The sequence below is a fragment of the Tetrao urogallus genome, assembly GCF_951394365.1.
Source record: "Tetrao urogallus genome assembly, chromosome: 9".
Classification (NCBI taxonomy): domain Eukaryota; kingdom Metazoa; phylum Chordata; class Aves; order Galliformes; family Phasianidae; genus Tetrao; species Tetrao urogallus.
Genome location: NC_136822.1, coordinates 478304 through 501145, shown reverse-complemented (window position 1 = coordinate 501145; position 22842 = coordinate 478304). Strand labels below are relative to the sequence as shown.

The 22842-nt window shown below is 40.3% G+C and overlaps 1 protein-coding gene across 1 annotated transcript in view; it reads right to left on the bottom strand.

Annotated features, from left to right (window-relative positions):
* LOC306949634 (glypican-5-like) overlaps positions 1 to 22842 on the bottom strand; it is a gene marked incomplete at both ends in the record, with an annotated part of 362433 nt that overhangs the window by 74015 nt on the left and 265576 nt on the right. Inside the window, 1 exon segment of the mRNA XM_079539627.1 lies at positions 13579 to 13729. Coding sequence (XP_079395753.1) covers positions 13579 to 13729 — 151 coding nt within the window.

Here is a 22842-nt window from a genome sequence, read left to right as displayed (position 1 = left end):
ATTCCTCTTTGAGGTGGTACATTTCCAATTTCTGTTGTGATGCAGATTATGCAAATTTTCTTGACCAAGAGCGTTCAGCTGACAGCACCTTCTGCATTAAATCCAAAGGACTGTGTATTTCTACTCTCATGGATGGCTACCGATTACTCATTTTGGGGGGACTAATAGGGAGATTCCCACTGGGCATTCCCCGTTGATGCATTTGAGTATGATACTGAAGCACCGTTATGTCCCCATCAGTGTAATGCATCTGATTCATTTACCGACAAGCTGCCAAGATCTGCTAAGATGCCACAGGACCTCAGGATACAATTAAAGCCCTTTTTTTGATTAAGCTCCTTTCAGTTCCTGATATCCATGTGGGCTTCACCTCAAGTCAACCAAAACATTAAAGCAGTCTGGAGACAGGCAGCACGCTCCTGTTCTGCTGGGTAGGGCTGCACCCCCAGCAGCCACTGGGGATGGGATTCATTCACCCTCAATCCCTGCTTTCAGGGCAGGTCCTGTGGAAGGGTCACAGATTTGTCACATACCTACCAGATCTCCTTGTGCAAACTATTATTTTCCACACAGTGGGCTTGTAGATCTACAGTCCTTAAGCTTTTACTTAAAAAAAAAAAAAAAAAGTCCATGAAAAGAGACCAGCAAAAACAAACTCTCAGTGAATCTAAGCAGTTGGTCACTTTCAAAAGTAATCCTTTTCAGAATGTAATTTGAATATTCCCAGGACTATCATGCAAGCCCTTTTTATGACGAGTGATAGAAATGTTCCAACGTGGCTACAGTTGTGCTGAACTGCTGCAATGGGATTCTGTAGTGAAACTGACGTGGGACAGCATTGCAGTTTTGACAGTGTGCTCTATTATCAATAGCTGTTTTGAGATGCTGCCATGGGCTCTGTAAATGATATAAATCAGGATATGAGCAAAAGAGCATTACTTTGCCATGACTCTTCAACCTGAAACATCGTCATTTTCTGTGTTTTGGCCCAGGCAAGAACTCACTTTTGCAGCAATTTTGCAGGCAGCTTCTCTGGCTGGAGCTTCTGTGATGCTGCCCTGCAAAGCAAGCATATGGGCAGCAGAAACTGACCTTTCAGATGTTGCTCAAACTGTTACCTCTTCAAGCCAAAGGCAAAACTCCCAGTCACGACTGCTGAGTCAAGTTTTAGGGCAAAATTTCATTTTAAGGGCAATTTTAATTTTTAAATTTATTAAATTTATTTACTGCCTTCTGCTGATTTCTATTACATCTTGAAATCAAATAGATGTCTAAGAACTCTCTGTATGGCACACCAAGCTAATTAGATGGCTTTAAAATCTGACTTATTTTCAAGCAGAAAAATATTCAAGGTTGATTCTGTATTTTCCCCTTCTATACTGAAAATCTACACAAATATCCCCTTCAAATGAATGCTTACCTAATTGCAGAAGTTACCAAATGTTTCTGTTTTGGACAACAATACCTGTCCAATACATATATTTTTTTCTTGTAGAATGAAAGCTACATTTCCCCATCAGCTCTATTGTTGTCACTCCGTAAGAGATTTATCCTGAGCGAGTTTATCCCTGAGTGCTGTGCCCCTCCTGGCACGTTCAGGTTAGTGCAAATGTTCTTTGTGCTGGCTTCAGTTGTAACAGCGTACAGCATGTGCTGCAGCAGTATACATATTTAAACAAGCTGTTCCTTTACAAGCACATGTTCAAAAGATTTTATCTAATCAAATTTTAAATAGGAAATTACTTGTCTGACTTCACATCAGAAGGCTATTCCTCTCCCTGCTGCTCCAGATTGGATTATTAGGACCTCTCTGCTGAACGGTCAGCAGCATGCCTGAGTTGCCAGTCTTAATTCTGGGCTATAAATATCAGATAATGATCTATTACTTGGCAGCTTCAATACTGCAATGGCAAACTCTCCCTAATTTCTTTCATTTGAGACGAATGCCAAACAGTTTTGAAAGCTGAGAATTTCTAAGGTTTTCTGTGTGAATAATGGATAAGCCTTGGGCATAGACGATGTGAAATTTCACCCCCAAAGCAACTGACTTCAGTGCACTACTTTCTAGGGATTCAAAGGACATTTCAGTCCTCATCCTGATATAATCCTAGGTATCCTTGAATTAACTGCTATCTGTGGACAACAGTTCAACGGTAAATGGGCTATAACTGGGATTCTGAGAATGTTTGATTGATTTTTGCAGCTAAATTGAATGGTTTGATATCAGACTACTGCATCTTACCCCTTCTGGGGAACGCTGCTACCGAGATAGCTCACTTGTGTATGTTCTGCATGAGCAAATCATGCATAGATCAAAAATACAGATAACCTCAGAACACACTAAAATAGAAACATTAAATTTTAAAGGTTTAAATCTTGCTCAACAACATTAATTTGTTATCTTGACAGAAGCGTATATATAGAAGATGAACAGACTCTAATGTGACGCAAGATACCTCACATACCCCCCAAAATCCTCTAAATTTCAAAATAGTATTTAATAAAATTCAAAATTTGGTTGGCTCCTTATGTCACTTTATTTCAGAAATATGTTCAAGTTGGCTTGACAAACTACTAGAAATTCAGAGAAGAACAAGCACAAATAGGGGGGCTGAGAGACTGATTAAAGAAAGACTCAACAATGCTAGAACAACTGCATAGAACCCTAAGGACAAGAAGACAAGGGCTGAAATCTCTAATTGTGACATTAAGGAATATTAACTAGAGATAGAAACGTAATTCAGGAAAGAGAAAAACTTCTGAAAGGAATATGCATGAGGGACAATTAACTGAGGCAAATGGAGAAACTAGACCAAAAGCATTATAAGAGGCGCTGTAAGATACTGTATCCAGCTGGCTTTTCCATCACTGACAACTACATCAAAGAGTCATTAGTAACCCATAGTCTAGAGCGGGCATGTCCAACCCATGGCCTGTAGCTGCTTGTTGCCCAGCCCATCCTGCAGGCATCCCCTGCCCCACACCACCAGGGCAGCAGCTCTTCCCCACTGAGTGGCCTGGCTCTGGGCACACATCCATCACTCAGCAGCTACCAAACACTGGAAGGAAGTTTAGAAAGTTGGGATAGACGAGCTGTGATTTTGTGATTGTGTGCGTGATTAGCATGGAGCTGAAACCAGGATACGGGGAGGGTGCAGAGCAGTGCTGACTCAAGTTATGGCAAATAATTGCATGCATTTTGATACATTCGCTGAACGCAGTCCTGCAAACAGCAAAAAACACGCACTCTTGTTTTCCATGTTGATAAAGGAATCTGAGAATAACATTCAAGATTCCTGAAAAATTCATATAATGTTTTTTGGTATATTTTCAACTCAATTTTCAGTCGACACAAATACAGTACCTACAAATTTTCAAATGAAACGTATGGAGTTGCAATTCAACAAAAAAAAAAAAATTATCCTGTCTCTTCACCAGGCTTTTATAAGAATTCTTACAAGAGAAAAACATCCCTCGCTTCACAATCACATCTTATGTCATCACTTTTTGGTAGTGTGTACATTTGTAAGCAACTACTTTCAAGGATGAAGCACAGGACGAGTAAAATTTCATCGGAAATCTCTGACAGACACCTTGAGAGCACACTAAGAATTCCAACCACTGCCATCAAATCAGGGCAATTCATCATTTCCCCAAAAACAAGGTAAAAAGACCCAGTAGTTTTACAGGCTTTTTAAAATGTTTTAATTACACACACACACACACAAAATAAGTTTTGTTACTTATTTACATTAACCACATTATACGTTTAATGGGGGCTGCTCTGAAAGTAATGCCTCCTATTTTATGATATAAGCCCATGATGTCAGAGGCAGATGTTGGTAGATGGCAGCAGAGGCTGAACATTCCCACAAATATTCTGTTACATTTTGCAGCTGTGCAACAGGTGGCAGAAAAAGGGCAGTCTGACAGAACAGCATCTGATGTGAAAGTGTGTATGAAGCAAAGGTGTGTCACGGAACTCCCTCGTGGAAAAAATAGCACCCACTGACATTCATCGACACCTGCTGAACGTTTACAGAGAGCAAATAGTAGATGCGAGCACAGTGAGGGCTGGGTGGTGTGTTTCATCAGTAGTGACAGCAGCAGTGGGTCATTTTTGCTGGGGCAGATTTGTATGAGTGCGGCATGCAGCTCTTGTTCACTGCTGGTGAAATGCACAGCTGATGGTGGTGACTATCTTGCTCTGTCAAACAGTGTTACTATGCTCTTTGTATCTGTTGCAGTTTCGATTGAATAGGAGGCATTACTTTCTGTGCAATCTATGTACAAGCAAAAATTTCTTTTCACTCCATGTAGCCCAGGCAAGCCAAGAGGTTGGACACCCATGATTTACAGGCTTTACCTTGTTTGCCCAGAATCACGCTCCAGGATGTTGTATAGAAACTAAGTTTCTAACTTCACTGTTCTGCAATGCATACAATGCATACTCAGTTCCTGGGCTTAAGGTTGGCAGATGGCATTACAGTCTCCTTGAATCTGCACAAAACCCAGATATTCCTCTGAAAGGTGTCAGCTGTCCTGCCCATCCTGAAAAGTGTTAAATTTCAAGGAAATGCTGCTTAACTACTCCGAGGACAGACAGGCAGAAAATAAATACCCCTTAAATCCACGAGACTGGAGACCACTGAGGGATAAATCAGATGCAAAATCACCTACTGAGGAACAATGTTTCTAATCTTTGAGCTCTTTTTGAGGAAGGTATTTAATGATGTGCAAGAACTTCAGCTGGTTTAAGTTACTATAAGTACCTTGATCTCAAGTCAGGCACATCTAGCCCTATAAATCCACAATCCAGTTCATATGTCACATACTTCAGCTTGAAGTTCTGTTCTTCTTACACTAAATTGAATATAGAGAGCACAGCACTTTCGAACTGAATTAAACTATACTTTCTTTCAGGGTATTCAGCTGGTACATTGCGATGGCATATCTGTTGGCTTCAGGCACCACAGCACTCTAAGGTGTATTATTAAACTTTAAAATGGACAATCAGGAATAGAAAACCTCTAAATGTAGACCTGATGCATTCCAGGCATTTTCTCCCGGGAAGCAAAGACAAAATACCCCCAAGACACATTAGTCTAAAGACAGGGAGGGAGGAAAAAACGAAGCAAAGCTATTCTTTTCCTCTTTTAAAGGAGCAGCAACCTCTTAGCTTTGCTCATGGATCATGCAATGAGGCAAGGTGGCAGCAGGGAGAAACAGAACCTCTTCATTCCTCAGTGACTTTCAGTTCTGCTACCACTGTCAAACACCTTTGTTCTTTGCCTTTCACATGTACGCAATGAGAGATGACAGGCTTTTTGAGTGACTTTAAGGTTGTGGTAAATTGTAACCTTACCTTAACTAACCTGGAATAATCTGCCTTTGGAATAAAACGAGGTCACAGGTTTGCCTTTACTGTCCACCTTTCTTAGAGAAAAGTGATGTTTTTTAAGCTCCAGAGATCCCCATGTTACTTCTCAAACACATTGCTTCTCATAGCTAGGGCTCTGGATATTACTAAAACCCTGAAACGAAGTCTGATAAATACCTCAAAACAAGGAGCAAGGTTTTAACGGCACAGCTGCTCACTTCGTGCAGGTCCTCAGGCTCCTGCTTCTGCTGGTGAGGAGGAAAGGCCTGGCAGGCACAACGGCTGGTGCTGCACTGATGCTGCCGTCACTTAGCTGTTATCAGCTGAGCATTCCCTTGTGTGGGATGAAGACTAATTTGCAGGTGAAAAGCATTTTCCTTAGGCTTGCAGGATTTGCGCTTTTTTTTTTTATTTTATTTATAGCATAATGGAATTAACATTTTAAATGGTGCTGCCATTAAGTTATATGAGTTATCTATTTTGAAGTAATTTGAAGGACCTTTCCTTGTTAACTCCTCTTAATTAATTTTGACTTTATGGCATTTTGGGAGCAAACTGGCTTAGCCTTCACATTTATCCCATCAGTACTTGGCATGACAGGATATTACAGCTCTTAAATGAATTTCTTGTCAGGAGGATCTAAATCACACAACTGAGGAGACTTAACTGAGGAGGGTAGTTTTCACTTCCCAGTTAGCTTGGCCTCTAATCTCTGGGTGCCACACTGATGCTTGCAGATGACTGCCACAGGGGTAGGCATGACCTGCATGGGGTCAAAGTCTCTGCCTGAAGACTGCTCTCGACCTGCAGCAGGAAGGGTTCTCTGCTTCATGTGATCAGAAAGGCTATTTTTCTCGGGAGCTTATCTTTCTCATAGTGCTAGTCATAGAATCACTCAGGTTGAAAAAGACCTTTAAGATCAAGTCCAACCACAACCTGACCACACTACCCTACCTCTAACAGTCCTTCGCCAAATCACGTCCCTGAGCACCACATCCAAATGGTTTTAAACACATCCAGAAATGGTGACTCAACCACTTCCCTGGGGAGCCCATCCCAGGGCTTAACAACCGTTTCTGAAAATATGTTTTTCCTGATATGCAACCTAAACTCATCCTGGAGCAACTTGAGGCCATTTCCCCTTGTCATGTCACCTATGAGAAGAGACCAACCCCTCTCGCTGCAATCACCTTTCAGATATTGGAAGAGAGCGATGGGGTCTCCCCTCAGCCTCCTCTTCCCCAGACTAAACAGCCCCAGTTCCTTCAGTCTCTCCCTATAGGGTACATTCTCCAAGCCACATACCAAATCATCTCTTTTCATTCATGCTCTTCACAGCCTGCCTATGCTGTTCCAGTTTGGGGCTGCTCAGTACTGTGATGTTTCCGTTTGTAAAAGTTGATTTTATGAGAAATACCCGTGAGCAGCAATTCAGTGGAAAATCGCATCTGTGAGTTTCCAGTTTAGGGTTGTTTTCAAATCACATCTCAGAAGAGTACGCACACATCCATTTGCTGCCGTGGAAAGTAACCAGACAAAATTCTGCTGTCCAAGTCAGCAAAAAGTGTTGAGCTGTAGCAATTTCATTCACTGGATACAGATCACTGGCAATATTTTTAATAGGTTGGTAAAAGCCCGTTACCCATCACTGATCTACAGCACAGTCTCTGATGACTGGTTACACAGAACTACAGTAAACAGGTAAGCCCCGAACATCTTTATCTTGATCTCTCTAATGTTTAATTTCTCCATATGGAATAGAGCAATGGAAGAACTAAAATGTTGTTACCTTTTAATTTTGCCTATGAACTGCTGAAATGATCAAAAATCTGCTGTGATTTACATATCCCAAAACACATTTTTGTCTCTTTGAAGGTGCCAAAGGCAGTACCAAAGTTGTTCCCAGAGTCACAGAGCTGGCACACAGCCTGTCATTCCTCTAGCTGGCATTCTGATTATCAATAAAAAAAAACTGCTACAGGGGAAATGTTTATCCAGCCACGCACAAAGTGATTTATACACCTTGGCAAAAACTCCTGTCTTGTATGGACCCAAGCTCACCATGGTTCTAGGAGTAAAAATCTGAAGGAACAGAATTCCCTTTCACTTACAGCTCAAACTGTCATGTAAGTGTTGAGGATGAATTAAGAACGATTATACTTTTCTTCTCACATGCATTTCAGTTTAAATGATACCGTGCAATGAAGGAGGCTAAAATGACACACAATACTTCATCTCAGCCAGTAGATTATAAAATATTTAAGAAAGAATTGGGATAGAGAAGTGGGGAAACCTTTTTCTCCCCTCCAAATGCTCTCTCATCCTATCCCCATCTCCAAACTCCTCTCTCTGCTGCATTATCGTCCTATTTGCACAGGATAGAGCTGCTCAGAATATCAGTGCCACCCACAGAAATGCTAAGCAAAGTCTGCCCAATAGGTAACTGCGACAGCACCACAAGTTCAAAGCAACTCATCTCATCCCCAGATTCTATCCACTTCCATCAGCACCAACTGAAACCCACACTTTTTACACTGACTATCCATACTACTTTGGTCTTCCTTGTTCCCACGCCTCTTTCCAAACTATGCCTTTCAACACAACTCCAAGTCAGAACTCTGCAGCTGTCAGGTTCCTCTGTTGCCCCAGGGATGCCCAAAGCCCTCTCACAGGGTTTGCATACACGGCAGCAGACAGAGGCCCATCTCTACCAGCCCGAATGATAAAGTTCAGGATCCACTGAGTTACCTAAAAGATCAATCTTACATGACAGCTTAAATTGTTACTATGCTGTTTTATAGATGTAATGAGGCATTAACACTAAAAGCAATACAGGGTTTTATAGGCTATTTAAAACAGAACTGGAGATAAAATACCCTGCACAACAAAGGATATAAGGAAACGGCTACACACGGCCATGGGCCAGGGACAAGGCATGATGGAGAGATTTCTCCAGGCTGGGAGACAGATACTAAAAATATATTTCACATATTTCTGAGAGCTAAGATAATCTGCAAAGAAAGAGAGGTTGTATAGCAATGAGAACTTCATGAGCATGGCTGACTGCCAGCAGATATTATGATCTCACAATATTGATGTTTTGTACTAATAATTACAAAGTCAGCAGCTTTACAATTACTTATTTGGATAAATACAAGTGTAAGTGCATCCCATAACATCATGAATGGAAATAAAGCACGATTAAAAGTGACAGCTCATATGCTAACATTGATTCCTAGACAAGACAGAGAAATAGGAAGAATGAGAGCACAACCAAGGGTAAAATAATCTTGATACTCAAAAAGAAAAACACCAAAACACTAAACTACCAAACCAACAGATAATGAAAACATTCATAAGCAGTGAGGAAAAATATATTAACTTCCCTAACTGTTGAGACTAAATATACATCAGAAGACATGAAGAAATAAGAAAGTTTATTTGTCTGCACTTAAAAAGATACTCTGGATCAAAAACCCAGTGCTTCCCTTATGCCCTGAAGATGAAATATACAAGCAGGACAATCTCTTCAGGTATTCTGTACAGCAGTTGGACAGATGAATACAACAGGAAAGATACTACAACAAAGGTACAACGACTGAAGGAGTAGCACAATAGAGAGGTGCTACAAAGGAAGGGAAGATTACTTACCTGTATCAGAAGATTCCAGTTTCACAGGAGAAAGCTTCACTAAAGAAAGATCTCTAGAAAGAGATCCTGCTGTAGCGGCAGTCAGCCCTCAAATGAGGTCTAACAGAGGTGCAGCCAGGCTGCACCCCTTCCTGTCACACAGGTAAATTGCCTTCACCTGTGCTCCCAGGGCTGACCAGGTCTTTTCTCCAGGTGCTCAATAAGCAGCTCAGGACGGAACTCAACACTTCCCATACATCTGCCTAGAGCAGAAAGATGCAGTAATGCTGTGTATTGCCTCAACAACCATGAATAAAGCTGGGGGTTGGAGCCATGTTTTAGATTGAACGTGCTGGTGAACTAAACATGGTGTAGATTGAATGCTGAAATTGAGAATGATGGTAGTTCCTGTATGTCAGACATTTGGCTTTGCCTACTCTGCTCCATTGGGAATGGGCCCAAGGACAGTCTAAAAGAGATGTTCTCCTTAACCTGTGCTGTTTGGATGCCTTACCAGTGTGAAGACAGTTGTGGTCTCACACTTGCTAAACGCCTTCTGACTTTCCATCATGTTATTTCAGGCTTATCTAGACAGAAGTTTGGGTTAATTTTTGTCTTAATTTTTGTTTTTCAGCATGGAAGTCTTGGGGTTCTCACTAAACAAGGTCCCTGCCTGTGGACCAACCTTATTGTACTTTCTAAACCTTATTTAATCAAAAACCACCCGATGACTTCTCTGAAGAGAGATCTATTGTTGGCAGTCACTGTTTGGATCAGACTTCTTAACAACATACAGCTGTGCAGCACAGCTGGGAGTGGGAAATCCCCTGCAGGGACTTCCTTCCCACTTCTTACTGATCAGACTGAAGCATTTATTTTCCTTTTCACTAAAGAGAGGAGAAGTAGGGTACAACATGAATCTGTTGCTGCTGCACCTTTTGATGATCTGCAGGATGCTAATCCCTCCCCTAGTAAACAGTGCAGCAGCTTGATCCTGCATTGTGCTGAGCCTTGCACACTGCTGAGCATCCTGCACAGTCCTATTTGAGAATAGGCCCTCGCATCATTCTGTGAGTTCTTTTGTGATTGAACTTCACATCAGACCATGCTTACACGATCACACACTCAGACCAAGCCTCTGCTTTGCACTTCTGCCCAGAAACCTGCATGACTAAAGTGATCCAAACTGCACAGCTACTTCACCATCTATGTTCAGGATTTGTTCCTCTTAAATCTCTTCTAACAAAGCTTTGTTCAAAGATGATTAACAGATGCTGTCATTAAAAAGTTGCCACTTTCCAACAAGCACATGGATCTGCTTGAAATCTAATGTTTCTCCAGCCTTCCCCAAGAAGGGACAGTTGTGATAACTGGTAAGGCCTGACAGAGCTTGACGTGCTCAAGTACCTCCTACCCCACCTAACGTGTTGAAAGGCTGCTGGCTTCTGGAGAGGGTTCCGTCTCTTGTCTGTATGAAATCAATCGCATAAGCACATATGATACAGGATAGATAATGCAGCCCACTATGATTACAAGTGGCGATTTTTTTAGATAATTATGATTTTGTCTAGGAAAGTTTTATTGGTAAAAAAAGCAAAGAAAAGCATTAAATAATATGCACAGAAGTGTAGACATTAAACAAGGAACTGAAACACAGACTTTAACATCCATTGTAAGGTGCGCTGAATATAGAGTGTGCGCACAGCATACAATGCACACCAAATAGGGACAGGGATCACACTGAGCACCTGGCTGGCACACAGCCACTCCACCTGGTGCACATTGAAGTTCCAAACCTAGAAGACAGACTCCCTGTTAGTAACTGGAAAAAGCAAACTGTAGAGATGGCAACGTACCCTGTCCAGAGGGATTTTTCAGTAGATCTGAAGAGATGTTTTGGTGATGGCAGCCTTGCTGTTGGCAAAACTGCCAACTTCTTGTCAAAAGGATTTTTTTTCTCAGGAAGGTGGGAAGGAAGCGTTCAGTATGTTTTCAGAAACTATTTTAAATGATTCTGATTCTTTTGCTGTGCTTAAAGCAGAACTCAACACATAAATTGTAAGTCTCATTTTTGTATAGGTTTCAAAGAAATTATAGATGTAGGAAATTTGCACTGGATTCTGAGTCCAGTATTTCAGAATTTGATAATTGTTTTCCTTCTTTTCCGTTTTCCATGAACTTGTTAAAAACATCATTGCTCTGGCAAAAAGCCTATGTTTTGAAAGGATTTTTATTCCCTTCTTATTCCTTTTGTTCCAGCATGTGACTCCAAGTTACAGCATTCACTGATGAGATGGTGGCACTGCGCAGCTCCAAGACCGCTGCAGTCAGTAAGAATATTCCCACTGACTTTTCTGAGCTTCACATCAGGGTTTTATTTGGGATTTAGCTTTAGTCTCAACTCACGTCTCAATTTACTGTGCATTTAAAGTGAACACAGAATAGCCAGTGTTGGCATGTTCCACTTCTACAGAACAAGTCAGATGAACTGACAGCTTTTAAGTTTAGGAAACATAACAAATTCACAGGATATACAATGAGAAACATCATCTTACAGACATGCAGCAAGAGGAAATGCAACTAATCCAATCCAGTGTTTATTTCTTTAACATTCTATTAAAGCAAAGAAGTTCTATAATGAGATTACTCCATTTTATCTCTTAATTGTATCCAGATATGCCAAACGTATTTACTGCTAGTGGCTTGTACACTGTATAGCATTTTAGAGCTAATTATGAAACAGAAGTACTATTGCTGCACAATGAAATATTCTTACTGTTATGAATCAATACTATTTTCTACAATTAATTGTGATTTCTTTTTTAATTGGATATAAACCCTACTAAACTATGAAACAGCTATTTGTATAAATATAATTCTTTTAAATCCAGGATGATATCAACATAGTATGTTTTATTTAAAGAGATTGCAAGCAAAAAGGAAAAAAGAGACATTACGCATTTCCTTTATTTACCATTATTAAAACCAGCAGCAAGCCTAGTCTTGAAAGCTTTCAGGTTTTTATTTTTGAACATCTGAAATCTACCATTGTGCATAAACATGCACACACATGCTCCCCAAGCAGTGTATTTATAGTTTAATTGTTCATTAAAGAGTACTTAGCACCTGGCTATTGTTTGTATCATACCACATAGAGAGGAAAGCACATTATTTATAGTATTTACACTCACAGATCTCTAGGGGCTGAAATACTTAGCAATTTTTTAATTGCTCATATATAAAACACAACCAAAAATGAAAAAGAAAAAAAAAAAAGCTAAGCAAATAGTTTTAAAATAACATTGCACCAAAGCTCTTCTGTTCAAAAATATGGGTGAATAGGCAGTGAGAATCCCAACCTGATCTGTTACTCACAGCTACTTAAAAATGTTAAGAATCATATCTATGTAATAATACCTCATTTACCTTGATTATACAGCCCAACAGCATATACCATATTGTAGGTATTTATAACCTGGTACTGTAAAAAATACTGACAATCTGCACATATTTCAGAATACATGCTTAAGCTCAGTTTTCCTGAACAAATACTCGTACCAGGAACAACCAAATTCCTGAATGCAGCCAACATCAAATCTAGTTTGTGAGTCCTACATGAGTATGGGATACTTTCTTTCACTCTACTTAGTGGTAAAAAGATAAGCGACAGGCATGTGTTTATCTGTGCTGCATGAAATAGCAGCTTAAAGCTCACCTGCGTTTTATCTCACCTTAATGAGCACTGTGTTTCAACACACATTATTCAACACATATTATGCTCGTATTTCACATATTTGTTCATTCAAATGAAAATACATTTACATAAGTTATCAATAATTAATACAATTACACTTTGATGACCTGATATGAATCAGAACTTCCAGATAAGACATATAAGTAATTTCAACTGTTTAGAAAAAAACACTGCACTTCTTGATGATTTATTACAGTAAGAAATTACCTATTAAATTGCCAGTATTTCGGTGGAAGTTAGATTGTGATGCTGATTCCAAGCTTGATGACATATCAGTCAAGTACTTACCAGAATAAACATTGCAGAATACATATCTGAGGCTATCGCAACATTTTATACCAGGATAATGTTTATCCAGCTGCTCAATACCACTAAAACAGTACTTCAGGTATTTTTACAAGAACATATACTTTCAGCAAAATTCTCTTTGGATCATCCTTCAGTATAATTACGCAATCAACATCTATGTTAACACTTAGTGCAGTCTACACGGGCATTAATATTCTATTTATTTGAAGTGCCCACAGGATCTAGGAAAGATTTTCCAGTATTTCTATGATCCAGACAGATCCTTGCAGAGATTTTTCCCTCTCAATTTAAGTCTCTTATCTGCAGGACAAGTGTTAAATTGTTCTGCATTACTACCTGTACCATTCTAGTTCTACTGCAGTTGTTCATGTATTACGATTCAAATTTTTTGAATTCAATAGGAATTTGTCAGTAACTCGAGCACTGCAAACCTTAGCTCTGTCCACCTAACTGTGACACATAGGAATTTCTAAACTCTGTATGTGTCCACAGAAAATGCACTTACCTGCTGTGTGAATCCTGTCACCAGATCCTTGGCAGCCATCCTCATCATCACAGTCCCCACTTGTCTCCAACTCTTCACTTCTTCCTCCCCCACTGCCAGGATCTCGGGAAGACCATCTTTCCAGTTTTAATTTTGCTTTCTCAGCATCCAGCTAAAATGAAAGAGCAAAGAATCAAAAGCTCCTGCTTCTAGTGACCAAGCTGGATTGCTGGGTTTACAAAGCAACAAGCATGTTCACATTCTCTCCAGAACTGCTACTCACGTTATAGATTGATTCTAGCAGTACTGTATTTTTGCATTTTTGGAGTAAAAGACTACACCATCAAAATATATCTACCACAGGGGACCCCCAACACTTACCGTCCAACTTTTGATTGTAAACACCACATCGGCTTTGTGTTAGCTCTGCCCCATGGCATGACAAAGTATGGTTAAAACCTGTTACTCCTGTTACACCAGTATATCTTAACCAAACGGAAAGACTTTGTAGCACTGTTTGAAGCTGGTCAGAGCTGCCCAATAGCCTCTATCACACACATTTCTCGAAAAAGAGAAAAGTGCTGTAGATACATTTGAGACTTTGTGATCCATTTTAGCCCAGAGAAATGTGATTATCTCTGGTGCTGAGGGAAACATATTTTAAAATGTATTTCCTTTGAAGGTTCAAGCAGATTTCACACTAAAAAGGAGATGGGCTGTGAGCTGCAGGAACTGGAGCATAGACTAACACAATTGGGCTGGATGGATGGCAGCGAATGCAGCCATTTCTCTGCAATGGGAAGCTCTTTGGGGTATTCTTGTTGTTCTTCAGATGCCTTGAGCTGCCATCCTCCACTCCGGGGATGATAAGTGCTTGGAGAACTTGTAGAGCATGGCAGAGACCCTGATCTACAGACACCAACTTCTTTATGGCAGAACTGAGGATTTTTTTCACGCTTTCACTGAAAGGATCTGTTTGCTCACTCTGAAGATGCAAATCACTTTGCACTGCAGTGGGAAGATCAGTAAGTGAGAGGACAGGGTATGGATTTCAGTGGGAAAGAGCATCAGAGACTATTTAATTGTTACTGCATGCCTGTTTTTTTAAAAAACAAGTTGACTAATGCTGAGCCTTGCTATTCATTGGTATCTTGACTGATGTCATGACTACACAAAACAATATTTTGTTAAACGATGAGAAAAATTTGCCTAGGAGGGAGAAAGATAACTCAGTTCTTTCACAGATTTCTCATATCCTCACTGTATTAGATAACAGTCATTCATTCTTAGTTATAATCTTTCAGAATGAAAAGAAATGGCTAAGTGGTGAATGGAACAGATGTAATATTTAATGAAGGTTTTTAATGATTGTTTGCCAGTAGAGCAGAAATGTTTATTGCCTGTTAAGGCAATCTTCTTCTCAAAAATTTTACTTCACTCAGTGTTCATGGCTCAATCTGACCCCTGACCAAAACAAGTAAATACTTGAACCAAGTGTGTACCACTTCTGCAAAAAGACCAAGAAAAGCTCAGCTTTCCAACACGGCGCACCTGCAGCACTTCACATACTTCCGTGTTCTTAAGGCCTGCACAACAAGAAGAGATTAAACACAGTTGAGACCTGCATCTCCCCTTTGCTATTCAAAGTTGACCCAGATCTTCCTTGGCTTGCCACTATGGAGGCAGGCCAAATTAGACAGAACTCTGATGCAGAAGCACAATATCACAGCTCAAAACCAGCTCCAGTGCAACCTACTTACCTTTCCTCCTCTTACAGCACTTCCCAAATCTTTTCAATGATTTTTCCATCAACAACTTTTGGATCTATGATTACCATTAACCAAGAACAACAAACCAGAGCCCAACTTTGTGCACACATACTGGCTTATACATAAATAAACACATTCCAGGAGGTGAAGCAGTGTGAGTTAGGAACATTTGTCTCTTGAGAACTGCCCGTGATGTTAGTGAGAGCACTGATTCAGTGTGACAGCTAAGTGTATACTAGCCTTTCTCCTTTTCTTTTCTTCATAGAATCAGAGACACCCTTCTCAAAGCCCTGAGACTGCACTGAGACAGCACAGGCTGTGTCAGGATCAGATAGGGTGCTGGTGCTAAGAAAAATCACAATAGAAAGATGTCCTTTACATTTTTTTCAGCTCTACAAGGTCTGGAAGATGACTGTGGACAGGGAATGTCCTTAATACACACTCTAACACTGCTATCCATGTTCAAGGCCTCTTCAGAGACAACCATGACCTGCTGAAACATGAGAACAACTCTCCTAGGGGAAGAGAGAAGCCCCCAGAGCTTCCAGCCTGCCCCAGAGGGCCACAGAGCACACAGCAATCCCTTCCCCAGATTGGAAGGCAGACAGCAGTGACTGGAATCAATGATGGCACTTACATTTTTAAGAGCTATTCTTAAGCTATATTTTGCTGACTTACACTCTGCCTGCTGATGCGTAATGCAATCCAACCATCTCTGGCAACTCTGCTCAGTAGTTCCAGCCTGGGAGCGACCTACGTTGGGGCTGAGAATTGATGCTTCGATTGAACAACTGCAATGGATTTCAGGCTGAGCACTGCAGCTTGTGTCTTCACCTTCACAATGCAGAAGGTATTTGCTGCTCAAGATTCCAGAAGATACTGCAGTCCTAACAGCTTAAAATCTAAATCTTCAAGTTTTTGGCGTATTTGAAAGACAGTCCTGCTTACCCATGAAAAGCTCGTGTAAATAGCTTAGCAAAATTTCCACAGCCCAACTTTCAGTTGGGCTAGTTTGAAGTTTTCAAAACTAGTTTGAATCAGAATTTTTCCAAACTGTAAGCTTTTGGATCAGGTTCATAAGACTCTAAAGAGTTTCTGAGAAACTTTACAGTCTTTCTGTGGAAAAGATTTAGTATCTGTTTCAGCTCTGAGTCAGACAGAGATTATACATATGCATTTTATTTACCCCAGCAAAGGCCGCTAGCTTAAGTAAAAAAAGAACACAACTTTTTACTGACATGGTATCATGGAGAAGAAAGAAGTCCTATGAGAGTGGTCCCCTATTAATAACTAATGATGTAGCACAGGTATTCCTGATCATCTAAAGAGACTTCACAGACTTCTGAGAGAAAGTGAACTCACAGAATCATAAAATCTTTTGAGTTGGAAGTGACCACTACAATGCCAACAAGTTCAACTCCCCTGCAATGAACAGGGACACCCACTGCTCTATCAGGTGCTCAGAGCCTTATCCTGTCTGACTTTGATTACCTCCAGGGATGGGGCACCCATCATACCTCTGGGCAGCCTGTGCCAGTGCCTCATGGCGCTTATTATAAAAATCTTCCTTCAAAAATCCAATCTAAATCTCCTCTCTTTTAAAAGTCTGACCATTTAACCTTTTCCCTTTCCACAACAGACCCTGCTAAAGAGTCTGTCCCCTTCTTTCCTGTCGCTCCCCTTTAGATACTGACAGGCTGCCCTCAGCTCTCCCCCCGCCTTCTCTTCTCCATCTGCACAGCCCCAGCTCTCTCAGCCTATCCTGTAGGAGAGCTGTTCCATCCCTGGCATCATTTTTGTGGCCCTCCTCTGGCTGTGCTCCAACAGCTCCATGTCTCTCCTGTGCTGAGGACTCCACATCTGGACGCAGTGCTCCAGGTGAGGCCTCAGCGCAGAGCAGAGGGGCAGGACCACCTCCCTGACCTGCTGGTTGCTCTTCTTTTGGTGCAGCCCAGGATGCAATTGGTTTTCTGATCTGCAAGGGCACATTGCTGGCTCTTGTCCAGCTGCCATCCACAAGTACAACCCAGGTCCTTTTCAGCAGGGCTGTGCTCTACTGTTGAACCTCATGAGGTTCACCTGGGCACACTTCTCAGCCTGCTTAGGTTCCTTTGGATGGCATCCCGTCCCTCAGGCGTCACTGCACCACTCAGCTAGCTGTCATCAGCAAAATTGCTGAGGCTGCACTCAATCCCACTGTCAATATAATTGATGAGGATATTAAAGAACATCAGTCCCAGTACTGCTGTAAGCTGTAGAGTAATATTAATTTTATCAGAAGATAGATTTTAAAACTGTATTTTGCATCACAGTTTTAGGATTTTCAGGTCAGCGAATACGGCAGTGAAAATATAAGAGAACACACTTTTTGAATAAAATCACTTAAAAGCTGTGTGCTTGGAATATTCAGAGACAAATCCCATATAATAATAGTTTAATGAGGAACTTGTTGATTAGTTTTCTGCAGACATTTCAGTGGGAATCTTCTTCTCTGAAAAGAGAGTTTTGAGTTAAAACCTAGCTTCCTTCCAGTTTTCATGTCAACACATATATCTGACAGAAAGTGCTTATTATAAACTGAAGTTAGAAATTGCAAGCTAAGCAGCAGTCTTCTAAAATGTACTTCAATTACATAAACATGATTTGCAGAAACAAAGCACTTTGCTTGCTTCCACCCAAATAATGCACAAAGCCTAATCTTGAAAAGAGTCATAAATGACTCAGTCCTGTCATTCATTTCTTTATTCAAAAATAAAACTAAAAGTCCTTTCAAAAGCATTATTAGGTCATAAACGACTACAACTGAAATAGACAATGCTCCTTTGTTTTTCTCTTTCTATATACATTTTTTCTGAGGGACTGACACACTGCTTTAGGCATAAAGCTGCATTTTACTGGGGCCTTGTGACTGAGCAGATGTTCTGTCATTTCACAAAACAAATACAACAGATTTGAGACATAACTGCCATATACGTGCTTTTTCCAAGAGGTCCTCTTTTTTGAGATAGCATTTATGGTTAATTTTCCTCCATATATGCTCTTTGCTTCCTTCTGAATGCATCTGGCAGTTGCTATTCTTCCTTCTTTACACGTTATCTAGCGTTCATATATTACAGCATAAATAAGCCAAATGAACTTATTTGTCTTAATCTTCTCTGACAGTTTCTTTGGTTTGTTTTTCCCCTGTTTTCATTTCAGAGAAATCCAGAAGTTCCAGTGCATTATTGCTTTCTAACTTCTTCTGACAGCAGTATAACTCAATGAGGTAGCTTCATGCAACTCCTGGATCCTTTTTTTAGCTGAAGATGGACAGTTAACCTTCTGGAAGAAATGACACCGCCAAGGTTTCCTTCTGCTTGATTTATTCAGGTTCATATAATAACCTTTACTTTAAAAAATCTTGCTTTACAAGTCACCTGTACGATATTAGAACAATTTAATTCAGCAGCTATGCATAATTCATGCAACATGGTCAAGGATTTACCATGGTTTTGAATTGTATTCCCATCTCTCCTGACCAGACCTTTTCCACTTTGGGAATTGGACCAGTAGTGGTAGATGCCTTTGTTTTATGCTTTTCTCTTTTGCCTGATTACCCTGTATTTATTTGCACTGAGATTTGTATTTCTCATTATGCCAATGCTGCTGGTGTGCAAATTGATGGGGAAGGCCCTGTTTGAGCACATGGAAACATGGAAAGCACAAGTGCCACATGGAAAGCACGAACGACACAAGTGTGCCCACAAAATGGGGACCAACAGCCCCCATATCTCCTCTGCCCCAGTGTATCTCCACTCTAGTTTCTGGTTTAAGTCATTCAATGAAGAACATGCAGAATGATGAGTGCAATTCTGTGTACTTCAACTCTCAACCAAATCCACTTCATAAGGAGAATGACACACACATTTCTAATGTGTTTTACCTCCTGTTTTTCCCTTTCTACTTCATTCCAGAAGTCTTTCCTTCAAAATATATTAATTATTTCACTAACTCTCCTACTGTGCTTCCAAGCAGCTTCAGTATTAGCTGTATTACCTTTGGGAAGGCCAGGACTTGCTTTTCAACTTTATTCATCTTTCCCAAACTGATGCAGTTGGTGCTTTTATTTGCTTTGCTCTGTCATTCCCACACCCTCCCTCCCCAACAATTACAGCACTGAAATGCTATTTTCTGAAATTGCACCTGAATTCCTACAAGGCAAATACCTTCCTAGCATTTCTGTGGAAATGCCTCTGGAAGGCGTTTCTGTGCAATCATTCCTCTATTTTTTACATGAAACTTTTTCTCACAGACTTTTTCAGACTCACCTTCTTTATGCTGCAGTTACAGCTCCTAGTTTAGATTTCTAATACCTTCCCTGGAAGGTATTAATTGTGAATTATGTAAACTAAGCACAAATAAAAAAGGGCTTATTCTAGTTAATGATCTCTTTTAACCAAGCACATCAGCTGTTTAAAGTGCATTAAGACGTTTTGTTTTGAATTCAGTAAGGCAGGTCAAGGAAGCAAGCAGATATCAAATATCCCTCCTTTACATTTTACCTCACTTTGTGAAAATCAGTTCATTTTTGGTATTATGTAACACACCAAAGAAGCCCCTACTCAGCCAGTGCTTGGTGTGCCTAATACATACATCTGGGTTAGTCCCTGCCAAAGGCACTCCCTTCACTTTTAGGTAGTTAGTGTAGTCTTCTCCAAAAATGAACTCTGCTTTTTGCATTGCAGTATAGTCTGAAAATAGAGCATATAGCTAATGAAACTCTCATTACATTGAGACTTCCTGCATCTTGTTGAAGTTAAAGGTAATTGTAACAAAAATCTAAGATAAACACTGCCATTATTGGTGAAGAGTATGCAGGAGCTGCATCGAGACAGTTCTTTGGCTCTGCCAAACAGTTCATTTTTGGGAAAGGGGCTTTTTGACACTAAATCTTCAAAGGGCTGTTAGGAGTGCCAGTGCCAAAAGCAGTTGTTGCCCTCTGCGAAAAAACTATGAGCTACAACATCTCTAGACACAGATGTGGAGAGTGGCATCCATGCACATATTAGATGGATGACTGTGATATCACAAGTTGGAGCTGCACTTATTCTTTGTAATAATTGTAATACTGCTTTAGGACTGGAATGTGCAATTCTCTGCAAGGGCAAGAAGCTAGGAGATGAACAACCTGTTTCTCAGCAGCACCAAGATAGCAAGGCACCAAGCCAGACATATCAAGAGCCATCACCCGTGCTCTCACAGACGATCCTGTTCTGCATTACCTCAGACATCATTTCTCCATTTTCGGAAGAAGAGAGTTTCAAGTGCGTTGACTTCACAGAAGGGTTAAAGAAATGACCAAAATTTAAAAAAAAAAAAAAAAAAGAGAGAGACTTTTCTGAATGGTTGACTGGGATAATCTGATTGCTGACTATGAATATATTTAATGTTTCCCTTAAATGTGGAGAGATCTCTGAGAATACAACTAACATAGAGATATAAAGATGAGAAGCAAACTTTTTATATGTCAGTTAATCATTGTGCAAGCACTCTACCAAGAGAAAGATGGGGACAAAAATCCTCAAGTATTTGCAAGATTTGGCTGAATAAAACTGAAAAGTTGCCTAGGGTGTCAGTGAGCTGCATGTGATTTCAGCAGGTCTCTTCCAGGCTTCTATTCTATGTCTCTGTGCTCTGCTAGATTCTAATATTAGAAAATTGATTTATAAAATCAAAATCACAAACCAGAACGTCTCCTATTAGCCATTTTAGTTATTTCCTTGCTTGTCTGATTTCTGTATGGGCAGATCATGTCTACCTATCCAGTGACATCCATTCTTTCCTCTAGATTAAGAATGAAGCATCTCAGCTGTGCTTGAAGACAAAACGTGGCTCAAAAAATGTGTTATTTTTTTGCTGGGGTTTTGCATGGTTTGCAAACACACTGTTTGACTAGGAGTTCCAACTCATCAGGTTTTAGATATCTAATAATAGCCAAGAATCTCCTGTCTGATCAGACTTGAGAATGAGGAAATGAGACGTGCCTGCAATCAGGAGGCTGGATGCACGCCATCAGTCCTTGAATGGCATCCTTCTGACAAGCTGTGTGTTTTCATGAGTTAAGTAAGTAAACAGTGGCTGCTCTACATCATCAAAAGAACAGAGCTAACCTTTCTCCTTGCTTTGTACTGAGACAGCAATTACTCTATTTGCTGAAGGAAATTTTCATGACATGCTCCAGTGCATGTTAATTCTGTTTCATGTTCTTGGATAATTATCTGCTTTCAAGCTTATGTTGGTGAAGATCATTTTCATAGTATGAGAAATTTGACATTTCAATGGAAAGACTTGTGAACATCAGTCTCTCATTATTTGGAAGTGCTCAATGGACTCCGGCTCTGCATTTGATGTTTCATGTTAAAACATGACAGAAGCCGTGCTCTGTTTAGTCTCCTCTACTCTAAATCCCAGCAACCAAGCGCTGAAATACAATGTGGAATAAAATATAGAAAACATGTTAAGAACATGAATAACAACACCTGTCATTCCTTTAAGATGTACTGATGCTGGCAGCTAAATCATAAATTATTCGTTATTCAAGCTAACAGTTCTACCACCACTGGAACCCAAAGGAAAACATGTAAACAATCACGCTGCCTCCTCACCGCCATCGGACTTCTCTGAAATCCCATCGCATTTCTGAAGTTGCTATACTATTCCGAAGGTGACACGTATGTACAGAAGAAGAAAACAGAGCAGCCTGTGCTGCTATGAACCAGTGAGCTGAATGCAGTGAGTTGTTCCAATTGATTTTGCGTGAAGAGCCAACCCAGACTGTTTCACTTGGGAAAGCCAGGTGCTTTAATGAAACAAACAAATAATTTCATGTTGCATGAATTTGACAATAAAGGATTCCCTCTTTCCAGATGCTACGATCCCACGGTAACATGAGAGGATGTATGACTGAATGTTTTTGCTAAGTCATTTCTATTTAAAAAGGGAAGAAGAGATTGGGATGAATATACCTGAAACCAGACAGTATTTAAACCACGAAGGTTCTCTGATGTCTCAGCAAAGACTGAATTCACAGTACAGTCTTTTCACCAGACTGTCCTCTGCTCATGGAATTAAAAATCTGTTGCATTTAGATAAAATTAGCTCAGGATTAAAAATATATAGAAAGAGTTGTAAGCCTGACAGACAGGGACACACTAGAGCACAACTGTGTAAGCTGTGCTTGTTTATGAAACCAGGTTAAAATCCAGTGTATGGGCAAATGGACAGCTCTGGCAGATCATTGGTAACATTTCAGGAGGGCAGGAATTGTTGTTTTGTCTTTCTCATCACAGGTTTAAATAGTACACAAGCGTGGAAAAGGCACACTAAATGGAAAAAGGCCAATGCATTGGTCTTTGTGGGCTATCAGCTTCTCCTTTTGCCTTCTCAAAAGGTTCTAACAAGATAATCCACACCACAGAGATCAAAAGCTCTCATGGTGCACTGAAAAAAATGCATTCTACCTGCACTGTACCTATAA